At 49.8% G+C, this 16,003-nt stretch overlaps 1 protein-coding gene across 1 annotated transcript in view; it reads right to left on the bottom strand.

The window, feature by feature from the left end:
- Positions 1-3,286: 3,286 nt before the first annotated feature.
- TM9SF1 (transmembrane 9 superfamily member 1) overlaps positions 3,287-16,003 on the bottom strand; it is a 41,624-nt gene continuing 28,907 nt past the window's right edge. Inside the window, exons 11-16 of the mRNA XM_077917813.1 lie at positions 15,646-15,710; positions 14,890-15,151; positions 13,123-13,485; positions 8,962-9,769; positions 7,359-7,632; positions 3,287-3,894 (exon numbers count right to left, since the gene is read on the bottom strand). Coding sequence (XP_077773939.1) covers positions 3,501-3,894; positions 7,359-7,632; positions 8,962-9,769; positions 13,123-13,485; positions 14,890-15,151; positions 15,646-15,710 — 2,166 coding nt within the window. The 3' untranslated portion in view covers positions 3,287-3,500. The remainder of the gene's footprint in view (positions 3,895-7,358; positions 7,633-8,961; positions 9,770-13,122; positions 13,486-14,889; positions 15,152-15,645; positions 15,711-16,003) is intronic.

Here is a 16,003-nt window from a genome sequence, read left to right as displayed (position 1 = left end):
CTGCTGCTGGAGCACGATTTCTGTTCTCATCCTGAAGCAAAGTTCTTAACCCGAGGTACTATTTCTGGGTTAGCGGAGTCTGTAACCTGAAGCGTATGTAACCTGAAGCATATGTAACCCAAGGTACCACTGTACTGATTGGCTAATTCTGGGATTCTCCTGTAAGCCAATCAGGTTGCAGGTTCACTTCCACCTGGAGTTGGACTGGGTGGCTCCTGCGGACCACACTGCTGCATTCTGGATCCTATTGTTCTAGGGCCAATCAGACTGCTGCATTCTGGATCCTATTGTTCTAGGGCCAATCAGACTGCTGCATTCTGGATCCTATTGTTCTAGGACCAATCAGACTGCTGCATTCTGGATCCTATTGTTCTAGGACCAATCAGACTGCTGCATTCTGGATCCTATTGTTCTAGGACCAATCAGACTGCTGCATTCTGGATCCTATTGTTCTAGGACCAATCAGACTGCTGCATTCTGGATCCTATTGTTCTAGGACCAATCAGACTGCTGCATTCTGGATCCTATTGTTCTAGGACCAATCAGACTGCTGCATTCTGGATCCTATTGTTCTAGGACCAATCAGACTGCTGCTTTCTGAATCCTATTGTTCTAGGACCAATCAGACTGCTGCATTTTGGATCCTATTGTTCTAGGACCAATCAGACTGCTGCATTCTGGATCCTATTGTTCTAGGACCAATCCGACTGCTGCATTCTGAATCCTATTGTTCTAGGACCAATCAGACTGCTGCATTCTGAATCCTATTGTACTAGGACCAATCAGACTGCTGCATTCTGAATCCTATTGTTCTAGGACCAATCAGACTGCTGCATTTTGGATCCTAACCTAGCCAGCATCTTAAAAAGCAGAGACATCACCTTGCCAACAAAGGTCCGTATAGTTAAAGCTATGGCCCAGCAAAATCCTTCCATCCAGCATTGGATATCTTCCTCACTTTTATACTTGCTAATTCCAGCCCATGGTTCATTTTTTACCCCAAGATATTTCTCTACCTCTCCTGGCGGCTCTGTAGGCTTTCAGAAGGAGGGTGATTCAGGTAGGTAGCCGTGTTGGTCTGATGCAGTCGAAATAATTTTTTTTAAAAAAAATGTCCAGTAGCACCTTAGAGATCAACTACCGTGCTTTGTAACGTTTTTGTGCCATTGCGGCCCCAAGCAACAGTGGGTGCGTGATTTTTTTGGTGCAGGCTGTAGCCATGGACCTGCTATGTGATCTGATGGTGAATTTGGGGTGACCCGATGTAAAAATCCTGAGGATCCATGGGCTTTTACCTCCCCCCTCCCAGGCAGCCTCCGCTAGCCTCCCTTATCTCTCTCCCAATCCCACCAATCAGCTGCTTCCTTTCAACACTCCCTTCCCTCTTGTTGGCCTTAGTGACTTTTCCTTAGCGGGAGCAGATTTTTGCTCCTCCTTTTCTTCTAATTTCTCGCATTGATTTAGTCTTACTGTGTCCTCTCCTTGTAAGTTTGCTGTCTTTACCTCCCCACTCCCAGGCAGCCTCCTTTATTGCCAGTGTCCCTTATCTCGCTTCCGATCGCTTGCGATCAGCAGCTTTGTTTCAACACTCAGTTCCCTCTTTCAAAAAACATAAATAATGATCTGTTTTTCACCCCTGGGCAATTCAGCTCCAGGGACCACGCATTAGCTCCATAAGACGCACAGCACACCACTTTGAGCTCCTTATAATATACGGTAATAATGATAATAATGATGATGATGATGATAATAATAATAATTTATTTATACCCCACCCATCTGGCTGGGTTTCTCCAGCCACTCTGGGCAGCTCCCAACAGGATATTAAAAAGACGATAAAACATCAAACTTCCCTAAACAGGGCTGCCTTCAGATGTCTTCTAATAGTCAGATAGTTGCTTATTTCCTTGACATCTGATGGGAGGGTGTTGCACAGGGTGGGCGCCACCACCGAAAAGGCCCTCTGCCTGGTTCCCTGTAACCTCACTTCTCGCAAGGAGGGAACCGCCGGAAGGCCCTCGGCGCTGGACCTCAGTGTCCAGGCTGAACGATGGGGGGTGGAGACGATCCTTGAAGGAAAAGGTGGGGTATAAATGCAAGAAAGAAATAAAGAGACAGCCAGAGAGTCTTGCAGCCAGGTTTTTTGGTTTTTCTTTTTAATTAATAAAGTTTCATTTCAAGATCTGTAAAAAGAAACGGCTGGAACGAAACAAAAATCAAATTAAAAAAAACCAAAACAAACCCCTAGCTTCGATCCTTGCTAAATATACATAACTCCTCATATATATAATTTCCATATATAATTATAGGCATTTTCTTGACTGTGGCAGAAGGCGAAGAGACAGCTTCTTCCCCCACCCAGACTATAACAGCCCCAGGCACCTTGGGAGTAACAAAGGAGGCAATGAAGGAGAGGGAGAGAGAGCACAGGTATTGGCAATGCAGAGAGGCCTCTGACTGGAGGGGAACTACCTTGTCCATGAGGTGGCGGAAACAAATCCACTGAAGAGGCTGGATCCCTTGCTGGGTCCCCTTCTGAAGGGGTCGACCAGTGTTCGCCAAGCCGGAAGATGTTGGACTACAACTCCCATCATCCATGACCATTGGCGAAGCTGGCAGGGGATGATGGGAGTTGTAGTCCAACAACATAGGGGATTCCCAAACACTGGTGCAGCCTATCCCACAACGTGCAAATAGGGGGATCCGTAAAAAGCTTCAGGGGAAGGCCCGCGAAATATAAGACTCTTTCTCTCCCCCTCCAACATGGAGAGATCCATTTTAACCTAGCCCCCCGGGAAGGTCTCTGGTCAGAGGAAACCATTATCCAATCCTTAGCCCGCCAATTCTCTCCCGCATTAAGAATCCCGTGAAGGGGGAAACCCCGAGGGACAAGGTGGTGCCGGTGGCTGGGGCAATTTCCATCTCCAGGGCCGGCCCTGCCGGTCCTCGTAGGGGCCAGTTTTTATTTCGAATACGATTGGCTGGGACCTGTCACCCGATTGCATAAAAGCTCTGAAGGAAGCGAATCGAGGCAGAACAATCTTCCCCGTTTCCCGGCTGGTCAGCCGCCAAGAGCCCGACTTCCCTTTGGAAGGGAAGGAGCGTGATTGGCTAACCGAGCCCGGCATTGGTCAGCTGACCAGGCCGCCCAGCCAATAGGAAGAGAGCTCACCCGATTGGTCACATTTCAACCCATTTAAAGGGAGTAACAAACCATAATTCCCACCCCAAAGCGCACAAACTGCAGTTTCGACCAATTTTTTTTTTATAAAAGAAAGAATCCCGGCGATCAAGCAACCGCCACTGCGGTGAGCTGGGGAGCTCTCGGAAACCGATCCCAGCTGACGAGAGAGACGGATCGTTTAAAAGCCCGGTTTCCCCGAGCTCGGGCCGATCTCCCAGCCAACCGGGAGGCCCCTCCTTCGAACGGCGCCTGTCCTAGCCAATGGGGAAGCAGAGCTTGACGGCGGCCAACGAGAGCGCAGGGAGGGGGCGGGCGCTCAGTCCATCTTGAGGTTGACGTATATGTAGCGGATGAACTTGAGGGAGGCGAAGAAGGAGATGGTGCCCAGCATGAGGAAGAAGACGTAGCCGGTCAGGAGGGAGTAGCCGAAGAACTCCACCGTCTGCACCGCGCCCGACATGTTGGAGCGGCGGGAGTAGTAGAAGACAGAGTAGAGGAAGATGAAGAGGCCAGTGGAGCCCGCGCTGAGCACGGAGCGCCACCACCAGCGGTAGTCCTCGCCCGAGAGCTGGAAGTAGGTGAGGGCGATGGAGATACAGGCGCCGACGCTGAGAAGGATGGCGAAGACGAAGAAGAGGATTCCGTATAGGGTGTACTGCTCCCGGCCCCACACAGTGGCAAAGATGTAGTAGAGCTCCACAGAAATGGCGCTGCCAATGAGAATAAAGATAATAATAAGCGTCTTTCCACCTGCCTTGCCCCACCCTCCAGCCCTGGGTCTCCTCATGAGGAAGCTGTGCCTGGAGGAAGAACTGTAAGGGGGGAGACTCCATCAGGCAAGGCCTCCTTCCACCTGCCTTGCCCCACCCTCCAGTCTCTGCTTCTCATTTTGTATTGTACAGTGGTGCCCCGCAAGACGAATGCCTCGCAAGACGAAAAACCCGCTAGACGAAAGGGTTTTCCGTTTTTCGATGCGCTTCGCAAGACGATTTTGCCTATGGGCTTGCTTCGCAAGACGGAAACGTCTTGCGAGTCTTGTGATTTTTTTCGCTCCACCCCCCTTTTTCTAAGCCGCTAATAGCCTTTTAGCCGCTAAGCCTTTAATAGCCGCTAAGCCGCTAATAGCCTTTTAGCCGCTAAGCCGCTAAGCCTTTAATAGCCGCTAAGCCGCTAATAGCCTTTTAGCTGCTAAGCCGCTAAGCCTTTAATAGCTGCTAAGGCGCTAATAGCCTTTAATAGCTGCTAAGCCGCTAATAGCCTTTTAGCCGCTAAGCCGCTAAGCCTTTAATAGCCGCTAAGCTGCTAATAGCCTTTTAGCCGCTAAGCCGCTAAGCCTTTAATAGCCGCTAAGCCGCTAATAGCCTTTTAGCCGCTAAGCCTTTAATAGCCACTAAACGCGCTAATCTGCTAAGCCGCTAATAGGGTTGCTTCGCAAGACGAAAAAACCGCTAGACGAAGAGACTCACGGAACGGATTATTTTCGTCTTGCGAGGCACCACTGTATTATGTTGTACTCTGTGGTTTGCTGTTGTTTTATTGACTGGAGTTTAGAAATTACTTATCGTTGATTGGAGTTTAGAAGTTTAGAAATTTAGAGTTTAGAAATTACTTATTGTAACTGTTGAGTGGATTTCTGTTTAATTATAAAATGCCGATATTTAATATTATTCTATATTGTTTTAATGAATGTTGAATGTTATTTTATTTGCATATTGTATATTGTATTATGCATACTGTCTTATTTATATGATGTTAGCCGCTCTGAGCCTGGCTTTGGCTTGGGAGAGCGGGATACAAAGAAAATTTATTTATTTATTTGTACCTCACCCGTCTGAGTTGAACCCCTAATTCTGGACACAATGGAGATGTAAAAGATTTGGGTCATAATAATAATAATAATTTATTATTTATACCCCGCGCATCTGGCTGGGTTTCCCCCGCTACTCTGGGCGGCTTCCAACAGAACGCTAAAATACAATAACCTACTAAACATTAAAAGCTTCCCTAAACAGGGCTGCCTTCAGATGTCTTCTAAAAGTCTGGTAGCTGTTTTTCTCTTTGACATCTGGTGGGAGGGCGTTCCACAGGGTGGGTGCCACCACCGAGAAGGCCCCCTGCCTGGTTCCCTGTAACTTCGCTTCTCTCAGCGAGGGAACCGCCAGAAGGCCCTCGGCGCTGGACCTCAGTGTCCGGGCAGAACGAAGAAAAGATACAGGAGGAGATTATTAGGAAGAGGACCCACAAAGGGGAGGATGGAAGTTCAGGAGATTCCTTGGAATCTTTGTTTTTATAGCACTGCAAAATTTTAATCCGAAAAACCAAATAAATACACTCGTACCTTGGACCCCAAACGCCCTGGAACTCGGGACGTTTTGGCTCCCGAACGCCGCAAACCCGGAAGTGATTGTCGCCGTTTGCGAACGTTCTTTTGGAACCCAAAGTCTGATGGGGCTTCCGCGGCTTCTGATTGGCTGCAAGAGCTTCCTGCAGCCAATCAGAAGCTGTGGTTTGGTTTCCAAATGTTTTGGAAGTCGAATGGACTTCCGGAACGGATTCCGTTCGACTTCCAAGGTACGACCGTAAATTTAAAAGCCAAAGAAATAGAGTTGCACCAGCCACTCTGGGCGGCTTCCAAAGTTGAGCTCCGTGGGATGCCCACGAGCTCCGGCGTTATAAGAAAGCGTTCTCTAAGCGCTCTCTCTTTTGCAAACCTTTATCAGCTCACCTCCTACTTTACTTTTCACTTTTATTCATTTATTTATCCGCAAGAAAAGAGTTAACCAATCGAAATGAAAACAAAAAAATAAAGAGAAAGAGAAAAAAGGGGGGGAAGTATAAAGTCCTCCTTTCCAGGTAGCTCCTAACTTGCCCACACAGAAAAAAGGTGAACTTTGCTAGCTCACCTGAGAGCATCCCTTTCTTCTCCCAACCTGGGAGATCTTCCCTTCCCCGCCTTTCACGCAGGGCCCTTCAACAATGAAGCATCACCTTCACCGGCATGTTAAAGGTAAAGGTAAAGAGACCCCTGACCATTAGGTCCAGTCGTGACCGACTCTGGGGTTGCGGCACTCATCTCGCTTTATTGGCCGAGGGAGCCGGCATACAGCTTCTGGGTCATGTGGCCAGCATGACTAAGCCGCTTCTGGCAAACCAGAGCAGCGCACGGAAAAGCTGTTTACCTTCCCGCCGGAGCGGTACCTATTTATCTACTTGCACTTTGAGGTGCTTTCGAACTTTCATGTGGCCAGCATGACTAAGCCGCTTCTGGCAAACCAGAGCAGCGCACGGAAACGCCGTTTACCTGCCCGCTGGAGCCGTACCTATTTATCTACTTGCACTTTGAGGTGCTTTTGAACTGCTAGGTTGGCAGGAGCAGGGACTGAGCAACGGGAGCTCACCCTGTTGCGGGGATTCGAACCGCTGACCTTCTGATTGGCAAGTCCTAGGCTCTGTGGTTTAACCCACAGCGCCACCCGCGTCCCTTCACCGGCATGTTAGCCGCTCCTTAACCCCGAGTAGGGGGACTGCACTCTGCATAAACCCTCATCCTTATTTCAGACATCATGATATATCGGCATATTGCCGTGTTTAGCTGGTGATGCATCACGGTGTTGAAAACCAGACACCGCCCTGCCCTACCGCACGCAATAATAAAAGAAGCAAGGAAAAGAAGCAAAGGAAAAAAGAACGATAGAGGAAAGAAGAGAGGAAAAAGGAAACAAAGAAAGCAAAAGCAATATCATTTTTGGATATTGTATAATGATTTAATGTATAACGATTTAATACAGTGGTACCTCGGGTTAAGAACTTAATTCGTTCCGGAGGTTCGTACTTAACCTGAAACTGTTCTTAACCTGAAGCACCACTTTAGCTAATGGGGCCTCCCGCTGCTGCCGTGCCGCTGGAGCACGATTTCTGTTCTCATCCTGAAGCAAAGTTCTTAACCCGAGGTACTAATTCTGGGTTAGCGGAGTCTGTAACCTGAAGCGTCTGTAACCCGAGGTACCACTGTATTTCCTTTCTGTTATGCATTATTTCTCTTTTTTACTAAATTGTATAATGGAAAACCTAAAAATAACATAAATAAAATAAAATAAAGTGGGCAGCTCAGAGCCCAGGAGGGATAGAAAAGGACGGAGGCAGCCGGAGACCCAGGCTCTGCGCCAACTCTCACCTGAAGGGGAGGAAGCCCCCAATCGTCATATGAACCAGCGTGGACTTGTACCAAGGCTGGGGCGGGATTTCCCGGGCGATGTTCTTGGTGCGACAGGGGGCGTCAAAGGGCCCCGCCCGGTTCTTGCCGAAGATGCCGCCGATGACGGTGAGAGGGAAGCCCACCAGCAGCCAGACCGTCAGCAGCAGCAGGATGGTGGTAGCCGGCAGCGCCTGCGTCGACCCGTTGGCCCAGTGCACCGAGTTGACGACACTCCACGTCAGGAAGAAGGGAGCTGGGCAGAGGAAGGGAGAAGGAAGCACACACAGCAGCGTCAGCAACAAATAGCGGGCAAATTGGAGCCGCTGCCCCCCCCCAAACGCTCCTTTGTGGTGGTCTTGTTAGTACAGTGGTACCTCGGGTTAAGAACTTACTTTGTTCCGGAGGTCCGTTCTTAACCTGAAACTGTTCTTAACCTGAAGCACCACTTTAGCTAATGGGGCCTCCTGCTGCTGCCACGCCGCTGGAGCACGATTTCTGTTCTCATCCTGAAGCAAAGTTCTTAACCTGAAGCACTATTTCTGGGTTAGTGGAGTCTGTAACCTGAAGCGTATGTAACCCGAGGTACCACGCACTCTATTTCCAACGTAAAGATGTAAAGTGTAATGCTGGTGGCCAACAAAAAAGGTTTAAAGACTCTCTCAAGGCAAATCTTTAAAAAGGTGGTATAAACACTGACAACTGGGAAACACTGGCCTGCGAGCGCTCCAATTGGAGAACAGCCTTTACCAAAGGTGTCATGGGCTTTGAAGACACTTGAACTCAGGACACAAGGGAGAAACGTGCTAAGAGGAAGGCACGCTTGGCAAACCCTCAGCATGATCAACTCCCACCCGGAAAACTATGTCCCCCACTGTGGAAGGACGTGTGGATCCAGAATTGGCCTCCACAGTCACTTACTGTTAAGACCGTGTTTATGGAAGACAATCTTACTTAGCTATGAGTGATCGCCAGAGAAGAAAGAAAGAAAGAAGACGACAGGAGTGGGGAACATAGAGGAGACTCGTGAAGACTGCCACTAGCAGGGACTAAAGGTAAAGATAAAGGGACCCCTGACCATTAGGTCCAGTCGTGGCCGACTCTGGGGTTGCGCGCTCATCTCGCTCTATAGGCCGAGGGAGCCAGCGTTTGTCCGCAGACAGCTTCCGGGCCATGTGGCCACCATGACTAAGCCACTTCTGGTGAACCAGAGCAGCGCACAGAAACGCCGTTTACCTTCCCGCCAAAGCGGTACCTATTTATCTACTTGCAATTTGACGTGCTTTCGAACTGCTAGGTTGGCAGGAGCAGGGACCGAGTAATGGAAGCTCACCCCATTGCAGGGATTCAAACCGCCGACCTTCTGATTGGCAAGCCCTAGGCTCTATGGTTTAACCCACAGCGCCACCCGCAGGGACTAGCAAGACCCAAATGTATAGAAGGAAGATCTACAGAGGGACCAGATTGTCCCAATCCTCTGGGCAAAGGAGAGGAAGCCGAAGACCTCTATCCTCCAAGGACAGGTTCCTCTCGCTCCCAACGTTTGCCCTGACTCACAAAGACTAAAAACGAAGCCTGGCCTCACCGGAGAAAAGGCTGGTGGTGAGCAGGATGTTCCAGACCCAACGCTCGCCTCCAATCTGGCGGTAGAAGTTGCTGGAGACATAGCCAGAAATGCAGCAGGTCAGGGCATAGAGAAGGATAGCGGCCGAGTTGATGGCGCCGTGCCGGTGGACGTTGAACATGCCCAGGAGTGCCATGACGATGATCCCCGTGCCCAGGGCTAGGAACTGGCTGCCCACCCCCAGCACGGCGCAGAGGAGGCTGCGGCAGGGCGGGAAGCGGAAGACGTCCGTGTGGATGATCTTCCAGCCGTTGTCGCCCTGGTCGAAGTCGTCGCCCGAGGAGGAGGTGGAGGCCTCCTCGTCCAGGTTGTAGCGCGCCAGGTCGTTCTTGAGCACCCTCATGAGGATGACGACGACAAAGCCCACCAGCAGGAAGACCAAGACCATGGAGTTGATGATGGAGAGCCAGTGGATCTCCAAGGTGCGGGGGAAGAAGCCGTCGTCGCCGCTGCGGCTGCCTCGCCGGTCGCCTCGCCGCTCCAGCGCCGTCTCGGACCAGCGGACGCTGTAGGTGTGGGCCACGGGGAGGACGCTGCGGACGTCGTCCAGGCTGGTGGGCTTGACGTTGCGGACGCTGACGTTGGCGTAGATGATGCGGTCGCCGTTCCACTCCAGGTGGAAGTCCAGGTGGGTCCAGAGGCCGATCTTGTGGGTGTGGGGCAGGAAGCCGCTTTCCTCCATGTACCCCACAAAGCCGCGGAGAGGCAGGTCGTCCACCACAAACTCAAAGTAGTACAACTCTTCAATGGCTTGCCGGAGATGCTCCACCTGCCAGGGAGGAAGGGAACCGTCAGGACAGAAGGGAAAGAAAGATTTATAATGAGCTGAAAAAGCTGTTGAAATATACATTTGTTAAGAAACCGGAGGCTTTTCTTTTAGGAATTGTAGGAAATGAAATATGTAAAAAAGATTGTAAACTTTTCCAATACGCAGTAACAGCGGCGAGAATACTCGTGGCCCAAAAATGGAAACAGGAAGAATTACCGACGGTTGAAGAATGGAGATTGAAATTGACGGACTTTGCAGAACTGGATAAACTAACGGGGAAGATTCGATATTTGCGAGACCAGAAGTTCACCGAGGACTGGGGGAAATTTACAGATTATCTGAAAAGTATATGTGATGAACAGACAACGCTTGTAGGTTTTCAAGACGTTCTGTGAAAATATGAGGAATATTGTAAAAAAAGGGAATAAGATTGGGGAGGTTATATTTCAAAGGCAATATTAAAATTAGAAAATGTGTGAATAAATAAACAAAACGGAAGATTGGCAGAGAAACCGGGGGAAGTAAAAATTAAAAAGAAGAAGATTATGTGATAAATTCTGATATTGGTTATATAAATTTGTATTTGAAAATGAATAAAAAATATTATTAAAAAAGAAGGGAAAGAAACCAACACACCCCGAACGGTGCTTGAGTCGTAGAACTGTAGAAATGGAAGGGACCTTGAAGGACATCCAACCCCCTGCAATGCAGAAATTGTTCACCCAACGTGGGACTCGAACCCAGGACGCCAAGGTTAAATGAGACTCATGCTCTACTGACTGAGCTTGGTCTTACCGATGGCTTTCTTCCCCGAGATTTCAAAAGCCCGAGGAAGAGATTCAAGGAAACTGATCCAGGATGCCTGGGATTCAGTATTTGCCTCTAATCTGAGAGTGCACAAATAAACTACTCTTTTATTTTTATTCCATTTATTGATTTTATATACAGTGGGACCTCGGGTTACATGCGCTTCAGGTTACATACGCTTCAGGTTACATACTCCGCTAACCCAGAAATCGTGCTTCAGGTTAAGAACTCTGCTTCAGGATGAGAACAGAAATCGTGCTCCGGCGGCGCGGCAGCAGCAGGAGGCCCCATTAGCTAAAGTGGTGCTTCAGGTTAAGAACAGTTTCAGGTTAATTACGGACCTCCGGAACGAATTAAGTACTTAACCCGAGGTACCACTGTACCGCCCTACGCCTGGGGGGTTTCAGGGTGGTTCACAGAATAAAATCAAGATATAAAACCACAAAGCACCTAATAAAAATAAAACAGCAACCCAATACATACACCCCCCGAAAAAAATAACCCCCCCCCGAAAAAAACACATTATAAAAGGGCATAGGATGTAAATCAGATCAACCAAAGGCCTGGTTAAAAAGGAACATTTTTGCCTGGCACCTCAGGGTGTATAATGAAGGCACCGGGCCAACTTCCCTGGGGAGAGCATTCCACCGATGGGGAGCCACTGCAGAGAAGGCCCCGTTCTCATGTTGCCACCCTCCGGACCTCTCAAGGAGGAGACACACGAAGAAGGGCCTCAGAAGATGATCTCAGGGTCTGGATAGGTTCATATGGAAAGAGGCGGTCCTTGAGGTATTGTGGTCCTGAGCCATTTAAGGCTTTATAGGTCAAAACCAGCACTTTGAATTGGGCCCGGAAACTAACTGGTGGCCAGTGCAGTTGCACCAGGATCAGTGTAAGATGCTCAAACCGTCTTGCTCCGATGAGCAACATGGCCACTGAATTCTGCACTAGCTGAAGTTTCCGAACCTATGGAATTTGCTGCCCACGAGGTGTAGCGACAGCAACCAGCTCGGACAGCTTTAAATGAGGATTTGACAAATTTGTGAAGGAGAAGGCTACATACGTCTACTATCTCCACCGTCAGAAACAGGATGCCTCTGAATTTAGAGTGCTGTTGTGGGGGCTTCCCATAGGCCTCTGGTTTGCCAGGCTAAAAACAGGATGCTGGCTGAACACGTCTGATGTTCTAACCCAACAAAGTCCAGGTTAGATTCAGAGCCAGGAATAAGACACACACACGAAATCCCGACAAAGGAACAGTGGCAAGAGAAATTGATGAACTATGCAGAATTGGCTAACTGTGACTTTAAAGAAGAATGGGAGCTTTTTACACAGTACTTAAAAAGACAACAAAATGAATTGGACTCCTTGGCAGGTTTTGAATAAACACACACAAATTTAGTGTTTAGCAGGTGGCGCTGTGGGTTAAACCGCAGAGCCTAGGACTTGCTGATCAGAAGGTCAGCAGTTTGAATCCCTGCAATGGGGTGAGCTCCCGTTGCTCAGTCCCTGCTCCTGCCAACCTAGCAGTTCGAAAGCACGTCAAAGTGCAAGTAGATAAATAGGTACCGCTCCGGCGGGAAGGTAAACGGCGTTTCCGTGCGCTGCTCTGGTTCGCCAGAAGCGGCTTAGTCATACTGGCCACATGACCCGGAAGCTGTACGCCGGCTCCCTCGGCCAATAAAGCGAGATGAGCGCCGCAACCCCAGAGTCGGCGACGACTGGACCTAATGGTCAGGGGTCCCTTTACATTTACCTTTTAACATGGTAGATAGATAATATAAGGTTTGAAATAATTTTATAATATGCAGAGGGTGACATGTGCTGAGAAATCAGAGAGAGGAGTCTTGGGGGGGTTGATGGGGAATGGGGAAAAAGGAGGGGGAAATAATGAATATGATATGTTTTGATATACTGCTATGTGGAAATTGTTAATATAAAAAATTATTAAAGAAAAAAAGGAATAAGGCACACCCACCCACCCCAATATCGTGGAGCCCAAGCTGACCAGAAGAGGAACATGTGTTGAGATACCAGACTCTGAAAACAATAACAGGAATCGGCTGTCAAACATGAAAGCCAAATTAGGGATAATAATAATAATAATAATAATAATAATAATAATAATAATAATAAATTATTTGTACCCCGCCCATCTGGCTGGGTTTCCCCAGCCACTCTGAGCGGCTTCCACAGAGACCAAAAACACACTAAAATGTCACACATTAAAAACTTCCCTGAACAGGGCTGCCTTCAGGTGTCTTCTAAATGTCATGTAGTTGTTTATCTCTTTGACATCTGATGGGAGGGCGTTCCACAGGGCGGGTGCCACCACCGAGAAGGCCCTCTGCCTGGTTCCCTATAACTTGGCTTCTCGCAATGAGGGAACCGCCAGAAGGCCCTCAGCGCTGGACCTCAGCGTCCGGGCAGAACAATGGGGGTGGAGACGCTCCTTCAGGTATGTCCCGCAGAACCAGGAACCCAAGAGGTAAACACCAGCTCCATGAAACAGACCTTGGAATCCAAGCTTTTCTGGCTGGGCTTACCTGCTCAGGGGTGAGCTTCATTTCGCAGAGGACCTTCTTGTCAACGTTCTCCCGGAAGCGGATCTCGTACATCGACTCGGCCATGCGGTCTCCATCCAGCACCTCCCCCAAGGTCAGGCTTTTGTGGCGGATATTCTCCGGGGAGCACACGGGGAGCTGGTAGTAATGGTAGGTCTCCTGGGGGTTGTGGTAAGGCCCCACTTTGTTGACGTAAAGCATCACTGGGTCCCCCCGCTGGTAGTGGGTCTCTGAAGAGGCCGTGGATAAGAGGGAAAGGAGGAAGACGAGGAGGAGGACAAGAAACGGGGGGCAGGCCATCATGGGGTGGTAACAGGAGAAAGGGGGGTGGGAACTGGGCCGGGGCTTTGGGAGGAAGAACAGAAAAGCATTATTCAGCGAGGTACAATTTCTCTGGAATCACATTATATTTATAGTTTTGGGGACACTATCTTGGCCAATGCCAACTTAAGGTCTTGGTCTTGGGTCACATTCACCCCACACATTTTGAAATCACTGTATTACAACTGCAAACAGCTATGGCTTCCCTCAAAGAATTTTTGGAGCTGTAGTTTGGTACAGGTGCTATGCAGCTGGAGACAGCAACACTTCCAAACACCAGTTGTGCTGGAAACCACGGGAGCATATCTCAAAGGGAACAGGATGCTGCGATCTGGATGCTGGGCCACCGGCCTGATCCAGCAGGCGACTCTTACGCTCCTTATCAAATGATGGTTTAGAGATGCAGTTTTGACCTGGGGGGGGGGGTGAGAGGGAGAGGCTCAAGCCACAGGCATTCCTTCGTTCATCCACATACACACAAGTGCCATATCGGGTCACGGCAATCTGGGGACCCTTCCTTAAGCGGCCATTCCATTAGGTCCACGGTTTGGGGGATGCCCACTCTGAATGCCACACTGCGGGGGTGGGGGGCTGTACTTCATGGTCATAGAACCATAGAATTGCTGAGCAAGAAGGGACCCAAGGGTCATCTAGTCCAACCCCCTGTGATGCAGAAATCTTTTTGCCCAGCGTGGGACTCGAACCCTTGACCCTCAAGTTAAGAGTCTCATGCAACGACGGCAGCAAGAATATTATCGGCACAAAAAATGGAAGCAAGAAGAATTACCGACGAAAGAAGACTGGAGGATGAAATTGGTGGGCTGTGCAGAATTAGACAAACTAACAGGAAGAATTCGAAACCGGCGGGACCAGAGATTCGCAGAAGACTGGTGTAAATTTACGGACTATTTGAAAAGTAATTGTGATGATCCGATTACGTCTGTAGGTTTGCAGGAAGTTTTGTGAGGTGAATAATTTGAATGATTGCATAAATGGATATAGAGGAGGATGTTAGTTAAGATAATTAAAGGCAATATGAATTTAAGAAATGCAGAAGAAATGACAAAAATGGGGGGTCATCAGAGGTGCCGATGGAAGTCCAAAAAGATTGTATAAGATGTGAAGTTAGGTGGTATGTATGACAATTGATATGTTTAAAAATTAATAAAAATTATTATATATATAAAAAGAGAGTCTCATGCTCTACCGGCTGAGCTATGTGAGTCTTAGGGGGGGCGGGTTCTTTTGCAGGTGCAGCAATGGCAACCTAGGAAGACCCTCCTGCACCCACCCCAGAAGCCTAACCTGGGTGCTTCGGGGCTTCCCACCACCCTAAGCAGAGGAGCTGCCCCTCTGCCGCCCCCCAAAATACCCCATATGCCCCCCAAGCCTCTGCAGCACAGGCTCCCCCTCCTCACCTGACCTCACCTCTCTCTCTCTCTGGGGCTGCCCTTGGCGCTGCCTGAGGGTCTTGCACCTCCTTCTGCCCGGGGGCGGGGGGAGAGGAAGCGGGGGTCTCCAGGCGCCGAGGGTGGGGGGGAGCGCGCCTCTCAGTCCCAGGGGCTTCCCATGCCCGCGCCTGGCCCCACTGCCCCCTTCAGCCCGGCTCCCAGCCCGCTCTCTTCCCAAGGCCGCTCTTCCCCGGCTCCCTGCCAACGAGGAGGCGCGGCGGCTAAGGGTTGTGGCGGATCATTCGAGGGGCCGGAGGTTCGCGGCGCCTCGGGGTCCTTCAGGCGATCTCCGAGGGCAGGCCCGGCCACGTCCGTCGGCTGCTTCCGCCCTCAGCAAGAGCGCGGGGGGCCTGGCTGCCCGCACGGTGACGTAATTCCGAGTTTGAGGGACACGGCGGCGGGAAGCGTAGACTCCATAGAGACGGCGAGAAAACACACAAACCCCCCGGCTCGCGCGCATGCGCGCAGGAGGTTGTTCCGCTCTTGCCCCGCCCACCTGTTAAAGGGGCAGGCGCGAGCTGGAGATCGGCGGAGGGGAATTCAGGCCGGGAGAGGAGGGAAGGGGGATGAGCCTTAAAGGCTCCATTTCCCAGAAGGCAAAACTAAGGCAGGAAATAAAGACGGCGGGGGTGGGATGCCGGATCTCCTTAATTCCCCCCAAGTGGAGTGCCCATGCTACTCCACTGAGCATGCTAAGAGTGCATTTTCATTGCGTGGCTGGATGTTTGCCTACTTTGCAGCAGGCAGAAATCCAACAGGGGGAGGTATTTCCGCCGCCGCCGCCGCCACCAGCCACAACTAGGGGAAAAAAGAGCATGGCAATAATTTCAGGGCTACCCTGTAGCCTTAGCAGCAGAGGCACCTCACAGCATTTCTGCCCAGGGCTGTTCTTGTTTCCAAAGCTTCGCAGGCCTGTGTGTTCAGTAGAAAGTGAGAATTCAAGTATTATTACCTAAAAAGAGAGAGAGAGAATTATTAAGACTTCATGCTGCAGTAAGGAACCGGGACACTTTTGACACCTAGGTGTTTATTTCTGGATCCACCTTATTTTTGTAATTGCAAGCAAAACAAAATGCTAGCACATTTGCAAA

Source organism: Podarcis muralis, chromosome 13 (assembly GCF_964188315.1).
Source record: "Podarcis muralis chromosome 13, rPodMur119.hap1.1, whole genome shotgun sequence".
Classification (NCBI taxonomy): Eukaryota; Metazoa; Chordata; class Lepidosauria; order Squamata; family Lacertidae; genus Podarcis; species Podarcis muralis.
Note: the sequence above shows the minus strand (reverse complement) of the source record. Positions and strands in the feature narration are given on the sequence as shown.